The following is a 16,744-nucleotide window of genomic DNA, read 5'->3' as shown; positions in this document are numbered from 1 at the left end:
AAATAAATTTCCCTCTGGGTCTGAATTAGAAAGAAAACAAGGTAAATGTGCAGCGAATGTGGAATACCTTCCCAAGTTCAATGTGAATTTTGTGGGATTCTTCAGTGACTTGGTTGTCAAGTGTATGCATGAATCACATGAAAGCTACAGGAGAGATAGCCAAAGATGAGTCCTTCCAGCCCTGGGCAGTTACCTGTGGACTCTGTTCCCTGTTCTCCTTATCTTCTTTGCTTTTGTCAGTTATCTTTGTTTCTTCCTCAGCCAGTTGCTTCCTTCGTTTCTCCCTCCTTTCCTCCAGCTCCTCATCCCTTAGGAATTCCAGGTGGTTGACAATGGGCACCTTAACCACTGCAGCAAAGAGGAATCATCAGAGACCAAGCTGGTGGGGATGGGGATAAAGCTAAGAGGAAGAGCTTGCAGGCTGAACGTAGGGAAGACAATCCTCCACAACTCGGCCTAGCCCCAAAGGCTCACTTGTCCTGATGAGCAAGCCGACAGACACACACCTGAGACACAGTCGTGCATGCTCTCGGCATCAAGAACTTTGCATTCTTCTGTCCAGCGGGTTAGGGCTGTGGGGATACTGGACAGGGTTCCTGTAGTGAACAGAGACAAGAACGATTCTTGGCCTTGGGAAGTGTCAACTGATCCAAAGTGGAAGCGGTTGCTGAACAAAACCCAAAATTTGTCACCAAGGTCAGGAATCTAGAAACAATCAAGTTTGTGCTGCCCTTGACTTAGTCACCGAGTAGCTATGGCTCCTATGAAATGAAGATCCTCCAAGGCAGAAATTTCAAATTTTTGAAGGGAAAATATGTATATGTAAGTATCCCAGAAACTCAACCCTACCATGTGCCTTGTCAACTTGCCTGCTTGGCTGGTGGCTGTGCTCTGGTCATGGAAAAAGTCATCTAGTAGTTCGTCGTCGGATCTGGCAATGATGTGGACGTCATCGTTGCCCACGAGGAGGCGGGCCCGGCCTCGGCTTTGTAGGGGAAGGCTACTGCTCAGCTGAAGGATGTCAGCAGCAGCTGAGGGACCGAGCAACCTGTAGGCCAATGGTGGATACCACGGTTATGGTTAAGCTCAAAGGCTCCCTTCAGCCTATTACAATTACAAAACCTCTTTCTGTACCCCTCACTATTGGATAACAGGATTATCAATCTAAATCTGCACAATAAACTTACAGGACTGTTTGTGACTATCACACATACCTGTTTTGAGAATTTTACTTGGGCTGAGGTTGCATATTAATTCCATAGTTCCTGCACACTGAACGCTGCTGCTAAGCTTCCATGTGCCAGGCACTGCGTTAGGGCATAATGCCTCTGATGTACCCTCTCGATAGTTTGTGGCCCGACAATGGCAACAATCAAATCCACCTTGTTTTACTTTTTTAAAAAGCTTTTTTCTGCTAAATTGTAGGCAGAGGCATCTTGTCCTGGCTCTGTATCTAAAGTATTTAAGTGCCTGGCATAGGAGTGCCCTGGGCTTTTATGCAAAATAAACCATACAGAAAGCTGACAAGACAGGACAGATATCCTACTTGTGTGTGTGAGAGACTGAGAGGGAAAGCGAAGGAGGGCGGAGCAGAGGGAGAGAGCGAGCAGTGGACTATAAACCCTCCCCTCCCAAAGGCCAGACAATGTCAAAGCTTAGCAAAGTCTTTGTGAGAGTTACTGTGAACCCAAAGGGTTTTCCCTTCGGAACCTACCTCTGGAGGATAAGTGGAGGGTTGGGCTGGCGATTTCCGGGATAGTGAACATGAATGGTGTGGCCTGTATTGGCTGTCAGCTGCCTCAGCGTCCTCTGACTGCGTCCAATGCCCTGGGTTAGGCGAGTTGTGGAGGAGCCACTGCCCAGCGTCAGGGAGCTGTGGTCTGCATGACGTACCATCAATGGGTGGGTGGTAGGGATATTTCCTGGGGATGGGGGGATGTCTGCTGCAAGGATAATACGCAAAGGGATCAGTGCCCACAAGAAATTTGCTTCATGGTTGTTTAAGCAGAACCATGTATCCTGGGCCTTGCTTCCTCACACGGAAACCTGAGCTTTGTCCTTTCTCCCTCATTCCCACACATCCTCGACAATCACTGACACTGCAATAACTTCTGCCATCATCTCTCACCTACAGACTGCAACAACCTCGAAATAAAATGCACAGTACCCTTTCCTCATCCATTCTGCACACTACAGCCACAGTGACGCTTCTAGCCCCTCAGACACATGCTGCTCCCTTCACCTTGAAGACTCCACTTCCCTTTCTTCACCTGATCTATTCTCGGCCTAAAACGTCACTTCCTCTGTGACACCTGAATTGTACAGATTGGATCAGATCGTCCTTTATTCTGGGCTTTTCTTTCCATACTTCTGTGCTATGTCTGCTACTTGTTGCTCCAAACAGACCATAAACTCCTGTGACAGACGAAGACTGCCTAATACCTAGAACACACTAGGCAATCCTCAAAATTTTGTTCACTATGCTGAATGCACAGAGGCTCAACTCTCAGCAAGACCGAAGAAAGTCACGAAAAAAATGCAACAAGAATCATTGAAGTCATCCTTAATGACCTAATCCAACCCTTTTATTTTCTTTTCAACTTTTCATTTACAGGTGACAAACTGAGGCTCAAAGAGGTAAGATATTACTTGGCCAAGACAACAGACCAATTCAGCGTTTTATGCTGTATTTATGTTTGCGATTTGAGGTAAAAACCTACCCTCTCAAGACAGCTTGATTCTAAGAATTTGTCAATTAACTTGATGTTAAAAGGAAAACTTAGACGTTGAGGGGGGAGGGAGGCAGAGACATTCACTCTTTGCCTGGAAAAGATGTATCCTTGATGAACAGAGTGAATACGTTCACATCCACTCCCCAATGCCAAGCACAAGGGTGTCCATCCAGACCCTCAAGATTTGAGCGTCACAAACATAAGGATTAGTGATTGCCTTGGCATTGCAGCGTGCACACAGGTGCCTGATGCAGTCAGCTTTGGTCTCACTTTTTTTTTTTCCCTAAAATCAGCAAATCATCAAGTTGTCCAGGCTCTAAAAAGGCTGCCTGTTTACTGAGGTGGAGAAAACAAAGTGGTCTCTCACTATTCCTTCTTGTAAGCACACACCACTGAGATGAATTCAGACATCCCTTGCCCCAGGAAGTCAGCATAGGAAAAGAAGTGCTGTTTTTTAATCAGACTGACAGCTGCTGTGGTTCACTGTTTGGATTACCCTAGACAAGGGTTTAAGAATCAAAGAGATAAACCCCAGCTGAGCCCCTGTGAGTCTTACTAGCACTGGAGAACATGTTGTCAAACTCAATGATGAGATCATCCTCCCGGTCAAAGCGCTCAAATCGGACCAAGGGAGAAGCGTTCATATCAGGGTAATCCTCATCCAATTCCATCTCAGAGCCATCGTCGTCATCGTCTTCATCTCCCTCTTCACCTTCATCATCCTCCTTAAGGGAAAATAGGAGATGGAGAGTTGCTGCAGGTAAGGATTTTCTGAAGATTGATGTCACGGCCACATGTGCACACGAGAGAGGGAGGCGCTGAGCATAGTTAGCAACCCAGACTGTTGATTTTCTGTAGCTCTGCGTTCCTATAGAAGAGATTATCTGAACCAACCCAAACACAGTCCCCCCTCACCTGATCATCTTCCTCATCTTCCTCCTCCTCCTCCTCTTCATCCTGACTATCATCCTCATCCTCGTTACTGCCACTGCTGTCCTCTTCCTGAGTGTGCTCCTCCTCATCCTCAGGGTCCAGGATATTCATGGAATCTAAAACAAAGGGAGCACATTGCAGGACTAACACTCAGTGGCTAGAAAACAGACTACTTGCAGGCCGGCAGACTGAGTGGGAAGGCGATGGGGTGTCTGACTCGGAGAGGAAGAACCAGATGTGGGGTGATGCACAGCCCCGACTTCCTGAGAGTGCCAATCAATGCATCAACACGCTGAGCAGGGTGGCTGAATGTGGAGGCTGGCTACAGGGTGGTGCTTGAGGAGCCATGGTCTAGGACTCGGCCACGTCTGCTGGTGCCCCCTTGTCTTTCCAGCCCTAGTTTGCTATTGACTGCATCCTGTTGGTAAGAGGGAATCTGGAGCGATGACAGCAGGTGGGTGAGAAGAAAGCGAACCAAGTAAGAAGTGACAAACTTTGGGCAAGCAGTAGTAACATGTTATTTGAAACACTGGCTGAGGATAAAGTGGATGGTGTATGTCAGCGCATGCAGACAGATGCTTCCTTATTCTGCACATGTGGGCAGCTGCCTTCAGGAAAACCCTAGTGTAGTGTCTGTCAGACGTGCAGGGCAAGAAGGGAGGCCTTTCTGGCCTCGGCACTCTCACCTTCTCGGTTGGCCTGCAAGGTGGAAGCTTGGCTGAGGTTGGAAGGAGCTTCATCCATCAGCACGTCCTCTTGTGATTCATCCTCTCCACTTCTGCTCACTGAAGGTTACAGAGCAGAGCCTTCACTGAACAACAGAGGACTTCCCTTTCCAGACTGGGTGCGCCTAAAGTAGCTATGTACATCTAGCAGATATCCACTGTTTTTAATTTTTTTAAAAAAATTTTTTTAAAGAAATTTCTTTTTCTTTTCTTTTTTTCTTTCTTTTTTCTTCTCTTCCTTTCCTTTTCTTTCTTCCTTTCCTTTTTTTTTTTTTTTTTTGATGAGGAAGAAGACCTGGATTCTTCTCTGCTGTCAACTAACTAGATGAGCTTGGCCAGTCACTTTACCTGTCTGAGTCTCAGTTTCCTCATCTGTAAAATGGGATGATCACATTTGCCCTGCTAGTCCCACTCTTTGTGAAGCCACAGAGGACAGTGGGTGTGCAAAAGCGTTGTATCGTTTAGGAATACATGTCTACTTCCATTTATCCATGGATTTCCTTGACCAATAAAATAAGATCGAGTTAACACATACACCCTTCGAAGTCAGGTGTCAGCAGGGCATCTTTGTAGTCTCCCTCTGCGAGTTAAAAAGGGCCGCTCTTTGGGAATGCTCACTCTTCTTATGCTACTGAGCCTCAGAGGCAGAAAGCCCCTGGACTTCGACGATGAACTGAAAGGAAAGCGCTTTCTCACCCTACGGCACCCCTAGGCCTCCATGAGTTAACAATCTTTCCATGTGCCTGATGTATCATCTATACTGATGGTCAGTTACCCCCCCACCTCCCCCCCCACAGGCAATGCTTCAGACCGGCCACAGGCCTGGAGATGGCTTGTGAATTTCTCATCTGTAAGACTGTCAACATCAAGACAAGCAGCAATCTAGGCTGGCTATGAGCCCTTAGGCAGAGCTGAGCAAGCAGATGATGAGAAAAAGGGTCCTCCCAAGAGAGACTGAGGCAAAGGAAGAGGCTATACTCAGTTCTGGGGCTCTCACCTATAATTGTACTGTTCCCAGATCCGCCATCCCTCTCAAGCAACTCATCTATCAGGTCCTCCAGCTCATTCTCAACCTGGAGAGAAATAGAACATACATATGGATGCACACAAATCTATCATTGTGCTAGCACTGAAACCCTAAAAAAAGCCAGCAAAGTGAGCATACATTTCTAGGATAATGTGTGACGGAAGATGTTACATAAAAACCACACACTTGGTGCTAATGGCACAGAAACTACCACGTGCTGCCAATCCACACTCAGACTGTCCTTCAAATGGGTCCATTCCCATGGTCTGATACCAGGTTAGTCTTTACACTGTCAAGGCATACACATACATGCAGATCTCCGTAGAGCCAACAGCTTAGGACTGTAGGCCCCATTTCTTACCCATTGCCACCAGCTCCAGCAATTACACTAAATTCTTTAGGGTCTTTAGAAGACTGTCATTTTAATGCCTCAGCAAGAGCTGGTGTTATAGGCAGAACGCAGTATTAAGAGCTTCCATTAATGACCAGAGCCGAGTAAATCAAAGACCCTGGGCCCAAAGGCCTCAGGCCAGCTTTCTATAGAACTTCAACATTTCAACATGCCTAAATTTTCTGGTTGGGATCTATACTGTTTCACAGAATATACATGGCGCCTGGCCCTGCCCCCACCCCTCCTTTAAAACAATTCAAACACATTTACTGAGCATCTACTAAGCATATCATCTGGGTTCCTCTGAAAAGCAGACAGCATTGAGGCAAGGATCTAAAGTACTCACCCACCCACACCACCTGGGGGTTTGGATTCAGCGCCGCAACAGAGGAATGCTGGGTGATCTGCCTCCCTACCTGCATCTCTTGTGAACTGAGCACCTCAGGCTGCCCAGCAATCACCACTGAGTCGGTTTCAGCCTCCCCATCCATGATATCCCCATCTGCCACCTCTGTCTGAGTGACATCATGATCCTCCTCCTGCACTTCTGCTTCCCCAGGCTCGCCTGAAACAGTCAACCAACCAGCAAAAATAATCAAAGGGTGCCTATGTGCTAGGCACCACGAGGCAAGTGCGAAGACAATACGGTCCCTTCCTCGGGCAAGTTCACATACAAATTCTCAGCAAATAAACGAATGGGCGACAAAGGAAAAGACAAGGCTACGTGTGAGGATAGCCAAACAAGGCTGCAATTTGAAGGCATTCTTTGTGGGGCACATTCCCACGCCACTAAGACAGATCTCTGGAAGGCCAGCAGGTTCCCAGGGAAACAATACCACGCCAGAACAGTAGTGATTCCATGCCCGTAAAGCAGCTACATACTCCCTCCCCTCTAGCTCTCCACGCCATTGGCTCTGATTTCCCTACCTGGATCCTGTTGGCTGCTATTGGAGTCCTGGGAGTTTCCTTGGGAATCCTGCTCAGACTTGTTCTTGTTAGAAGCACTCTTGCTGCCAAAAAGACTACTGGGCTGGTTTACAATTCGGGACAGTGTTTCCAAAGGCTTTAGAGCAGCATTGACTGTGTTGGCCATATTGGGACTGAGATAAAGGAAGATAAAGAGATGGAATGAGCACAGAAATACCAGGTGTCTATCCACAGAGGCTTCTGCAGCAAAAGCTACTAAAGGAGAAAGGGGCCGAAGAAGTACCAAGCAGGTGGCTTTGCTGATGTTCTATATGCATATTCATATACATATGCTCACATTACCTAGATAATGGTCTCTGATATCTTGAAGTAAAAGGAAGCTAGGTTCATTAGAACAGCTTGCTCTTGTAATATAGCAGAGGGAACCTCAGGTGCCTGTAGTCTTGTAAACATTAATGGTGGGATAAATGGGCCCAAAGTAGTATCAAGAAAAAACAATAGTAGTAATGGACTAAAATATGTTGAATATAAAAAGAACCTACAACCACAGGGATAGGAAAGTGACGACAGGGAGTCCTTAATTACAGAACGCGAGCTAATACATAGAATCAGGGCATCATTCGTGCGAGCAGACATTAAAAAAAAAAAAATCACCAAGGAAGGCATAAGATCAAGGTCCTAAAACATTCACATAATCAGCACCTCAGAGAGTACTTATTAATTACAAAGCAGAAATCTAACTATGTGATCCCAGTAATCAATTCAGTATCAACAATGAACAGCTGACATTTTGTGTCTGAGGTGATGTAAGAAGGGCAATTATCACTTATGCAGTTTTTAATTTTTTGGGGGATGGCAAAAAAAACCCCCACAATCATCCTGAACCTAAATACACAGGAGCAATTACACATTGTTCTCTAAAAACAGTCAAATGTTGTAAAAACATAACTGGAATAATTAAGAGGATGCATATTTTACATTATCAACAGTTCACCTCTTAGATGATGTAATTGCTATCACTATGTAAGGCAATATCTCTCACGAAGGGAAGCCAAAAGGGAAATGGTAAGCCATTTCATTTAATCAGTCCACATACCACAAGGGATAGTTTGTTTTTTAATCAAAAGGACAAAGTCACACACATGAACATGGAAAAGAATGACTGGTTATCTCAAGTTTTTTTTTGCACCTTTAAAGTTTACTTTCTCTACAAACTTTCATGAAGGGACTCTGTGACCATTTAGAAAATAGTCTCCCCTGCATCCCCCCAAAAACCCTGCTTTACAGTGGTGATCAAACACTAATTTTTGAGTTTACTTTGGCAATTGGAAGCAAAAGGTTTTATGCTTCCTTTTCAGTAGGAAATGCACTGCAGAATAACTCCCTCTTGGGTTATCTCACAGAAAAATGGCAGCTACTAATTTGTAAAAGCAGCCATCCATAAATCTCAGAGAAATGAACTGATCCAAGTAAGGACTATGTCAAGACTACTCATTATGCAATGCCAAAGAGGACATAACCAGATGTAAATAAAATCTTAATTGGATTCTGGTTACGGATTTGAGTATTAGGTGGGATTAAAACTCATTTTACTAGATAAGTAGTCAAGTAATTTAAAACAACCCTTCACTCACTTACCTGCTAAGGTCAAGGCTATGAGGCACCCTGGCAAGGTCGTTAACCAATCCCTTCTTCAGGAAGAGTCGAATGATATTGTTCATGCCATTGTGTTGGGTCTTAGCTGTGGCACTGCTGTAGAAGCTGGAGGTGGAGGGACAAGACTCCATGATAGTACTGATGATACACATCACTGCCTGCAACCTGGGAGACAAGCACGACACCTCCATCAGGTGAGTAGTTAATTCCCATTGGCCAGCCGCATCCTCACTAACTTGCCAAAAATAACACCGTGGTCTTTTCTGTTTTCTTCTGGAAGTAACATCTGAACACAAGAGAACGTACCCCCTTGACAGTAGTGTGATCTATATTCCACAAGTATATATTTTTAAAAACAATTCTGGGGACTGCCGTTGTGGTATAGTGGGTAGAGATGCCACCTGTAACAATATCACAAATGGGTTCCAGGTCATGTCTGAGTTGCTTTATTCCTGATGCAGCTCCTTGCTAATGTGCTTGCAAAAGCAGCAAAAGATGGGCCAGATCTCTGGACCCAAACAAACCACCCCCGTGGGAAGAGGTAAAAAAATGCTCCTGCAGCCATTTGTAGAATGAACCAGCAGATAAAAGATATGTTTTCTGTGTACATCTATTCTTCTCTGTAAATCTGACATCCAAATAAATAAATTGGAAACACCACCAAAAATAAGGCTGGCTAATGTGGTTAGTATCTTGCTTGTAGATTCTACAAACGCAAGGCAAATGCCCCTTGTACTTGCAAAATTGTTATCCAAACATGATCAGTGTTCTGGGGACTTATGGAGCACCTGAACTATTTGCAAAGATGAAAAAGCATAAAATGCCAGCATGACCAGAACTCTTGTACAAGTAGTAAAAAGAAACTACGGATTAACTCTCTTGGTCATTAACACTGGGTCAGGCCTGGGTTGGATTTTACCTGGCGTGTTTCTCTGTACTCTCAGCCATGGCCAGTGCTCGCCCCAGGGCTGCTTTTACTTCATTCACTAGGGCTACTTGTGCATCTGTGCCACTCCCTGCGGCAGCCAAGCTGGCGAGGAACAAGCGGGCCAGGGCAGGTGTGTCCTTGTCCTCTGCGTTCTGCGTATGTGGGAGGAGGTGGTCCAGCACAAACGCAAGCACACTGCAGTCCTGCAAAGTCATTAATCATGACATTTACTCATGAGCATAAGTATATCTTATCACATGCACAGCAATATGGTACAAGCATACATATTTTTTCATTGCAGTCACCCAGTCCCAGTAAGTGCTAATCAGATACATTTTATCAAAGAGGAAACCGGCCCAGCACGATAGCATAGTGGTTGGAGTCCTCGCCTTGAACGCATCGGGATCCCATATGGGTGCAGCTTCTAATCCCAGCAGCGCCCTGCTTCCCATCCAGCTCCCTGCCTGTGGCCTGGGAAAGCAGTTGAGGACGGCCCAATGCTTTGGGATCCTGCACCTGCATGGGAGACCTGGAAGAGCTTCTGGCTTCGGATTGGCTCAGCTCCAGCTGTTGCGGCCACTTGGGGAGTGCCACTGGACGGAAGATCTTCCTCTCTGTCTCTCCTCCTCTCTGTTTATCTGCTTTGGAATGAGCACCTTTCTAATGTGCCTGGGAAGGTAGGCACAAATTCTTGGGCTTCAGACATTCACAGGGGAGACCAAAATGGTGTCCCTGGCTCCTGGTTTCAACCTGGCCCAGCTCAGGCTGCTGCAGCCATCGGGGAAATGAACCAGTAGTGGATGATCTCTTTCTCTCTCTCATTCTTTGTTGTTCTGCCTTTCAAATAAATGAATCTCAAGATAAAAAAACGTTCCAGTTACAGACAAATCTAAGCAAAAATATTCAACGCAGGTTTACTTAAAATAGCAAAAAACAAGAATCCAAAAAGGGCAAAACAAGGGGAGGGAATGAAGTCATCAAGCTTTCTGTTTCTTTGTGAGGTCTGTCACAGTAACTCCTCATCTTTGACAGAAATAGTTCTTTTTGTAACTCATATTTTGGATAAAAATCCATTAAACCATTTAGAATTATGCAATAGTTTTACAACACTTGTTGATGTATGAAATACCTCCATCTTGCATATTTTAAAGTGACCTTTTGATTCTACTAGAAATAAAGACTAACTTTCTGGCAGTGATTAACGCAAACTTAAAACTGCTTTCTGAAGAAAATAATTAATGCCATGTGAAAACTGGAGGACAGCTCTGCATTTTGGGAAAGTTTCTGCTACTTGGAGGAGTGGTATTGAGCAACTTACTTACCATTTTGAGCCTTCTCTCCTGTCAATGAATGTGGCATTATTCTTACAATAGCATTTCTAAGTTACCCCCTGGTACACAGCACTAGCAGATCACTGGATTCCTACTAAGTTCATAATTAATTGTTTTACCTCACAAGTGATACTTGTATAAGTCCAGATGGTAGAAATTAATAAAAACTTCAAAATAAAGAAAGCTTAACCAGAAATGACTTGAATCCAAACGACATAAAGAATGGAATGGCCTCGCAAGAATAAAAGATTTGGATACTCTCCAGAGAACACTCAAATAGCCAATAAACACATGAAAGAATGGTCACGGGGAAAGATGATTTTAACCATCACAAAAACATACTAATAACAAATGTCCTACAGTGGATGAAATGTAAAATACAAAGGTTAAGGGGATGAAAGAATCAGAGTTCCAAGAGACTGATACCAAACATAGAGATCAACAAAAATCACTTGGGAATTTTTTGTGCAATTTGCTGAAGCTGAACAAATGCATACTCTAAGAGCCAAGTGATTCTACTCCCGGGCACAGACCACTCAACCAAAGTGCTTAGGCATCTTCTCCAAAATATGTTTGAAAGAACATTCATGGCAGCACTACTTATGACTCCAAACAGAGGAAACTACCCAACCATTCCATAACAGAATGGATGGAATTTCACACAGACACGCAAACAAATTTTAAAAAAGATTTGCAAAGCTAAGCCTGCAAACATGTTAAGGAAAGACAGCAAACACAAGAGAACACACACTGAAGACTGCATTCATAGGAAGCACAGAACCACTTCGAGAGGAGCATCTTTAGAGAATCACTTGACTTCTCAGGTTGTGCAGTTTGTAATCAAGGTAAAAATAGTATTTGAAATGACAGCTACTCTCAGATCTAGGTTCTACAGTATCAGTGCTCCCCCCCCCCCCCATTCTCAGACTACTTGCTGCTTAACCAACCATAAAACAATGACATAACCCACAGAACAAGGTCCCCCTTCATGAATAAAAACCAGCTTCCTTGGGCATCCTTTTTAGACATACGGGAATGTGAGAGTGTTAGTACCCACTAACTTGAGAAATCTAACTTCAAGATAATTCTGTTACCATGACATAAATCAGAATTTCATTATTTTTCACAGCTCTATTGTTGGACAGTTAGGCTTACGTTTCATCTTTACTTATATTGTTACTACATCTGGTATCTTTGTAAGTACATCTGGAAGATAAATAGCTAAACTCTATTTATCCCAACCTAATTAAATGCCCCATAAATAACTCAAATTCCACATTTTCTCCTCAAATACTAACCCTACCCATAAATTAAAAACAACAGAAAAAAGAAAGAAATGATTCAAGCCCCGATTTCTCCTTCAAATCAAAGCTGTGTTCTTTGAATTTACTCTAAATTCAATTCTTCACTATTTCTTCCTTTAAAACGCCTCCTCTCATCCATTTAACCAAACTCATGTTTATCTGAATTACCATATGAAAATTCTGAACTGAGCTGCTGTTTTTAATTTTTGTTTTGCCTTTTGTACCAACTGACTGTACCTCCACACTGTACCAACAGACTAATAGAAGAGATCAAACTCACCACTCCTCATGTAGAGAGCCTATTGGCTCTTCATGTCAAAAAGACCTTGCTCTTCAATTCCCTAGAGTCCTCTGATCCTCTCATCCTTGGATTATGCATGTATGCTTCCCTAACACAGACTAGGTCCCCAAATGACGGAAGTATAACATCTCAAGTAGAAGTTGGGAAGTTTACCTCTTTGATCAGTTCAGACTGGCCCACAGTGTAGCTGTAGTTGGCAATCAGGGTAGCAATACCAACATAGGATCTCACCAACTCGGCCAGAAGACGAAGGATAGTGGAGGTAGGCATTAAAGGTTTACTGCCCTTGCCTTTCTGCTTGCCTTCCTCAGAGGCCCGGTCCCCTTCTTTATCTTTTTTCGTATCTCGAGACTCCTCTGGAGTCGCAGCAGCTGTGGGAAATCAAACACTGGGTCATTTTCACATTAGAAACTGGGACAAGCAAGTCACATGGGTAAAGAATACTACCACTCCTATACTGGTCTAAACTGATGCTCTCCTCATGCTGTTGTAGGAGGACAAAGAAGTAGCACCTCCTGTGTCGAAGGTGCATGATGCCAAGTATAACTTCAGAAAGGTTTTTTGTGCCTTTGTTCAAGCATCTCCCACCTTTCCTCCTTTTATATATAATTTTATGCTCTAGAAATATTCAATATAACCTGAAACACCTGTGCCAAGAAAGTTCTGGAAAGGTCTCATTAGTTTTGCTCCCACAGGATGCTCCATTTGGGAATTAGAAGGCAGGACATGGTACTATGAAAACCATATAGCTAGAACTACAAGTTTTTGACACCCGCTTATAGAAGGAAGCCAGAATGATATGATGTGGGCTCAAGAACACAACTGAAAGATGCTAACTAGCATAGTTTTACTTCCAACTAATTTCAGGATACAGAGAAGCCCTTTATTTGGACAGAGTACATCTCTGAGAAAGTTCAAGATACCCACAATTTCTGGAAGCTGTTTTTCCAACAAAGAAGAACCTGGAGGGAGAAACAATTCCTTACCTTCTGCTTGGGTGGCCCCAGCAGCAGGACTCTCAGTGGTGGCACCATCTGCAGCAAAGACCTGACTCTGTGGAAAGAGAAAATATCGAGCCATAAAAGACCATAAATGGCAGGAATCTTCACCAGAATACTGGCTGTGAATGCTACAAACACTCTTTGGCTGACTGTGTTGTGAAATGTCCTCTCCATACCACTAATATTTGGGAACCCATCATTATAAGCATAGTAACTTGGAAAGCAGGAAAAAAGATAAAATAATAACTTCTGGAAATTATATCCAACAAAAGGTAAAAAAGAAACCCTGGTGATGTGAACATCACATTTTTAGGCAACAGATAATTTTCACTTACATAAAAATTAACACTTGAAATTTCCCTGACATAACCCAAAGTTCTGGGAGAGTACAGACATTACAAATGGAGAAGATTAGAGGCTGTTGCAACCAACTTACATTAATGGAAAAACCTGTTTGTCCGTCGAAGTCACTGGTCTGACGTGTAAGTGACCGGTACTGCTGGTACACATCATCGCCCATGTCTTGCAGGAGTTGGCCAACTTCTTGAGTCATAGTCCCAGGTTTACTATCAGATTTGTCAGCTATAAAAACAGGACAATAAAAAGAGGAATCAACAAAATTCCACTTAATTGTGCAATGTGAATGTAGCTTGGTCAACTTTACTTTATGCTGCTAGAACTATTTACAGAATAACATATCACTGAATTTTCAGAAGCAGTGTAAGCATAGTCACAGCATAATGACCTTTGGGTCACTGACAGATTGCACAAGTGATGGAACAAAACGAAGCCCCACTGGGCAGTAGACTACAGCATCTGGGCTTGCACAGTGTGTTCTAATTTGTCCTTGCCATTGTCTCATACATGAGTGCATGAGAACAAGCATCTATGGCGTACAGAATTCTCATAATATACTTTTCACGAACTTTTGGCTACATAAACCCTTTGCATGGAATTCCCTGACTAAAGTAAACTTTAATTCAATTTAACATGAATTTTTGGGATTAGTTATGATAGCGACCAGTCTTATTGGAACATTAACTGGACTTTTGCCTCTTCCTGAAGGACTTATCTGAAAGGCAGTGTCACACAGAGACAAAGAAAACATATGTGGAGAGACTTTCCATTCACTGGTTCCCTCCGCAAATGGCTTCAAGGGACAGACAGTACTGAGCCAGTCCAAAGCTAGAGCCTTTGGTGACAGAGATCCAAGCACCTTGGCTATCTTCTATTTCTTTCCTAGTACATCAGTATGTAGGTGCATGGCCAGTGGAGAAGCCAGGACTTGAACTGGCACTCACGTGGGATGCAGTTGTTCTAAGCAACCACAACTTCTGACCACAAGCAATTGACTGTCAGTCTCCTTATTTTCCTGAGCTGTCATCATTAAGCTTATAATTAGCTTGGATTAGTGTAAGGCTTACAAAATGGGAGGTCAATACATGGTTACTATAGCTATATAGGTAAATTATTTTGGAGAGGAGAGGATATACAGTTTCTGTGGTGAGGAAGCAAGGGATTCTATGTATGTATCACAGTGCTTTTTAGACGAGAAGCACTGTAAGATTTGTATTTTCTTGACTTATTCAAGGCAGTCTGCATTGAATTTAGTATTTCCTGAAAGAAATGTACAAGGACATGAATGCAATGTCACCCTGCTTTCCAAGCAATTCAATCATGATATTGCTTACAAAACACCTTAAAAATTCTATATTCTCACTATAATTATAAGATGATACTGCCTCCTCTATTAAGTATTTTATTCTTCCCTCTTTATGGTGATAAACTCATTCAAAACTTCCACAATCGTCTCATCCTCATCATTCAAGAATCATTTCAGAATTTACATTAGGAAGCGTTCTCAGCTCTTACCCACCCCTGCCTAAGCAGGCCAGTTGCACTGCCCTAGGAAACATCACTACCTTGGTGGTGCTGGTCATGCTCCAGGAGTTATCAGCTTCCTCGGACTTGCCTGGTGTGTCTCAACTCATCTTGAGTCTTCAGGGAGTGGGTGGGTACACTATCCCATGAGCTGGTTAATCAGACCCAAGACAAAGTGTATTTTCCAGTGCCTAACCTCGTGAGGAGGGCTAGCCACATACCTTCCTCTGGAGCATGGTAAGCAGCCAGAGCATTCAGCATATCATAGATCACTTCCTTGATGGTATCAGGAATGACTGGCAGAGACGATGGCTTCAAAGGTGTCGTCTTTACCAGCTGTACAGCGTTAGGACCTTTAATTCTAAGGTTCTCAAATTCATCATCTGATGCTAAGCCAAAACAAGAGAACAATCAGTCAACAGTGAAACAGTTCCTAAACTTGATAATAAATGAACATTCAAAGGTGTGCATGACATAAGCATCAGACAGGGCTAATCTTTAAGTAGTTCACTAGAAAATATGCTTATTGCCATACTCAATACTGCAGGACTTAATACAGCAGTACCAAATAGGAAGGACTTGTGAGTTAGATCATTCTTTACTGGATTCAGAAAATTCTCTTTCCTGCCTCATTTTGTCAACAAGAGATGATCGCTTTTTTTTCCCCCTTTTATTTTGATGACTGTAATAGTTTTCAAAAGTGTAGGCCAGTCACCTTTTAGAACATCCTAGAACTTGCATTTATCTTACTGTTCCTTTGTAATGAAATACTAGTCAAACCTCTTTGGCTAGAATGCACAGATGACATTACCCACTGCAACACCCAAGACAGACATCCATTTGTCTCATAATTACTACATTGTATGTAATCCATAGCAGCAGGTAAGCCCTACTACCCTACTTACAGAGCTCTCTGAAGGCAAGGACTGCACTGGCTGAATCCTTGATTTGTCTGGAAGTGATCAGAAGATGCTGAGGCACCTACTGAACTGACCTAAAGGACTACATCAGCCAATGTTGCAACATTTAGGCAAGGAGGCCATTCAAGTTATAGACCTCCTGATAGGGAAACCTCGGGAGTTACACCAGGCCATCACCATAAATGTGGCCAGAAGCAAGTCAAACCCACCAGTTCCCGAGCCTCGAGGGGCTGGAAGGGCGATGCGTATACAGCAGTTGGCCACTTCTGTGAATATGTCTGGATTGCGGCATGCAGCTGGTCCGAGGACACGAAGGATGTAGTTGATCTCCCGAGAGCCTAGGCTGCCGGATACGACACCAGAGGTAGTGCTACCAGCCCCACTTGTAGCTGCCGAGCGGACAACCTGGTAAAGAAAGGGAGAAAAACTGCCAATTAAGCACTGCTTTCTAAAAATACAAATGTTGTCAAGGAAATTGAAGGATTAAGATACTAAGCAAGCTTAATTAAAATATTAAGATGTTTCATTTTTAACAACTTGTCCTATCAATGCTTGATTAAAAATTATGAGTCACAAAAAGTTGCGTCATATTTCTAAACCATCAAATATTCAGATTTGAGCTGCATGCTCCTTGCAGCAATCAGGAAATGTGCTTAGACCACAGATCTCAGGTAGCTTCCACATCTC

At 43.5% G+C, this 16,744-nt stretch overlaps 1 protein-coding gene across 2 annotated transcripts in view; it reads right to left on the bottom strand.

Annotated features, from left to right (window-relative positions):
- Positions 1-16,744, bottom strand: part of HUWE1 (HECT, UBA and WWE domain containing E3 ubiquitin protein ligase 1) — a 115,594-nt gene that overhangs the window by 18,780 nt on the left and 80,070 nt on the right. For both annotated transcript variants that reach the window (XM_040998236.1, XM_040998245.1), the window contains 17 exons: positions 16,267-16,462; positions 15,359-15,526; positions 13,693-13,838; positions 13,242-13,308; positions 12,409-12,626; positions 9,311-9,522; positions 8,374-8,556; positions 6,736-6,908; positions 6,225-6,373; positions 5,388-5,463; positions 4,352-4,450; positions 3,648-3,781; positions 3,289-3,457; positions 1,715-1,943; positions 870-1,048; positions 507-596; positions 194-348 (listed from right to left, as the gene is read on the bottom strand). In XM_040998236.1, coding sequence (XP_040854170.1) covers positions 194-348; positions 507-596; positions 870-1,048; positions 1,715-1,943; positions 3,289-3,457; positions 3,648-3,781; positions 4,352-4,450; positions 5,388-5,463; positions 6,225-6,373; positions 6,736-6,908; positions 8,374-8,556; positions 9,311-9,522; positions 12,409-12,626; positions 13,242-13,308; positions 13,693-13,838; positions 15,359-15,526; positions 16,267-16,462 — 2,643 coding nt within the window. The remainder of the gene's footprint in view (positions 1-193; positions 349-506; positions 597-869; positions 1,049-1,714; positions 1,944-3,288; positions 3,458-3,647; positions 3,782-4,351; positions 4,451-5,387; positions 5,464-6,224; positions 6,374-6,735; positions 6,909-8,373; positions 8,557-9,310; positions 9,523-12,408; positions 12,627-13,241; positions 13,309-13,692; positions 13,839-15,358; positions 15,527-16,266; positions 16,463-16,744) is intronic.

This window comes from Ochotona curzoniae, unplaced genomic scaffold (assembly GCF_017591425.1).
Source record: "Ochotona curzoniae isolate NIBS_2020 unplaced genomic scaffold, NIBS_Ocur_1.0 contig_1274, whole genome shotgun sequence".
Lineage (NCBI taxonomy): Eukaryota > Metazoa > Chordata > Mammalia > Lagomorpha > Ochotonidae > Ochotona > Ochotona curzoniae.
The sequence above is the reverse complement of the archived record's forward strand: the minus strand, read 5'-3'. Positions and strand labels throughout refer to the sequence as shown.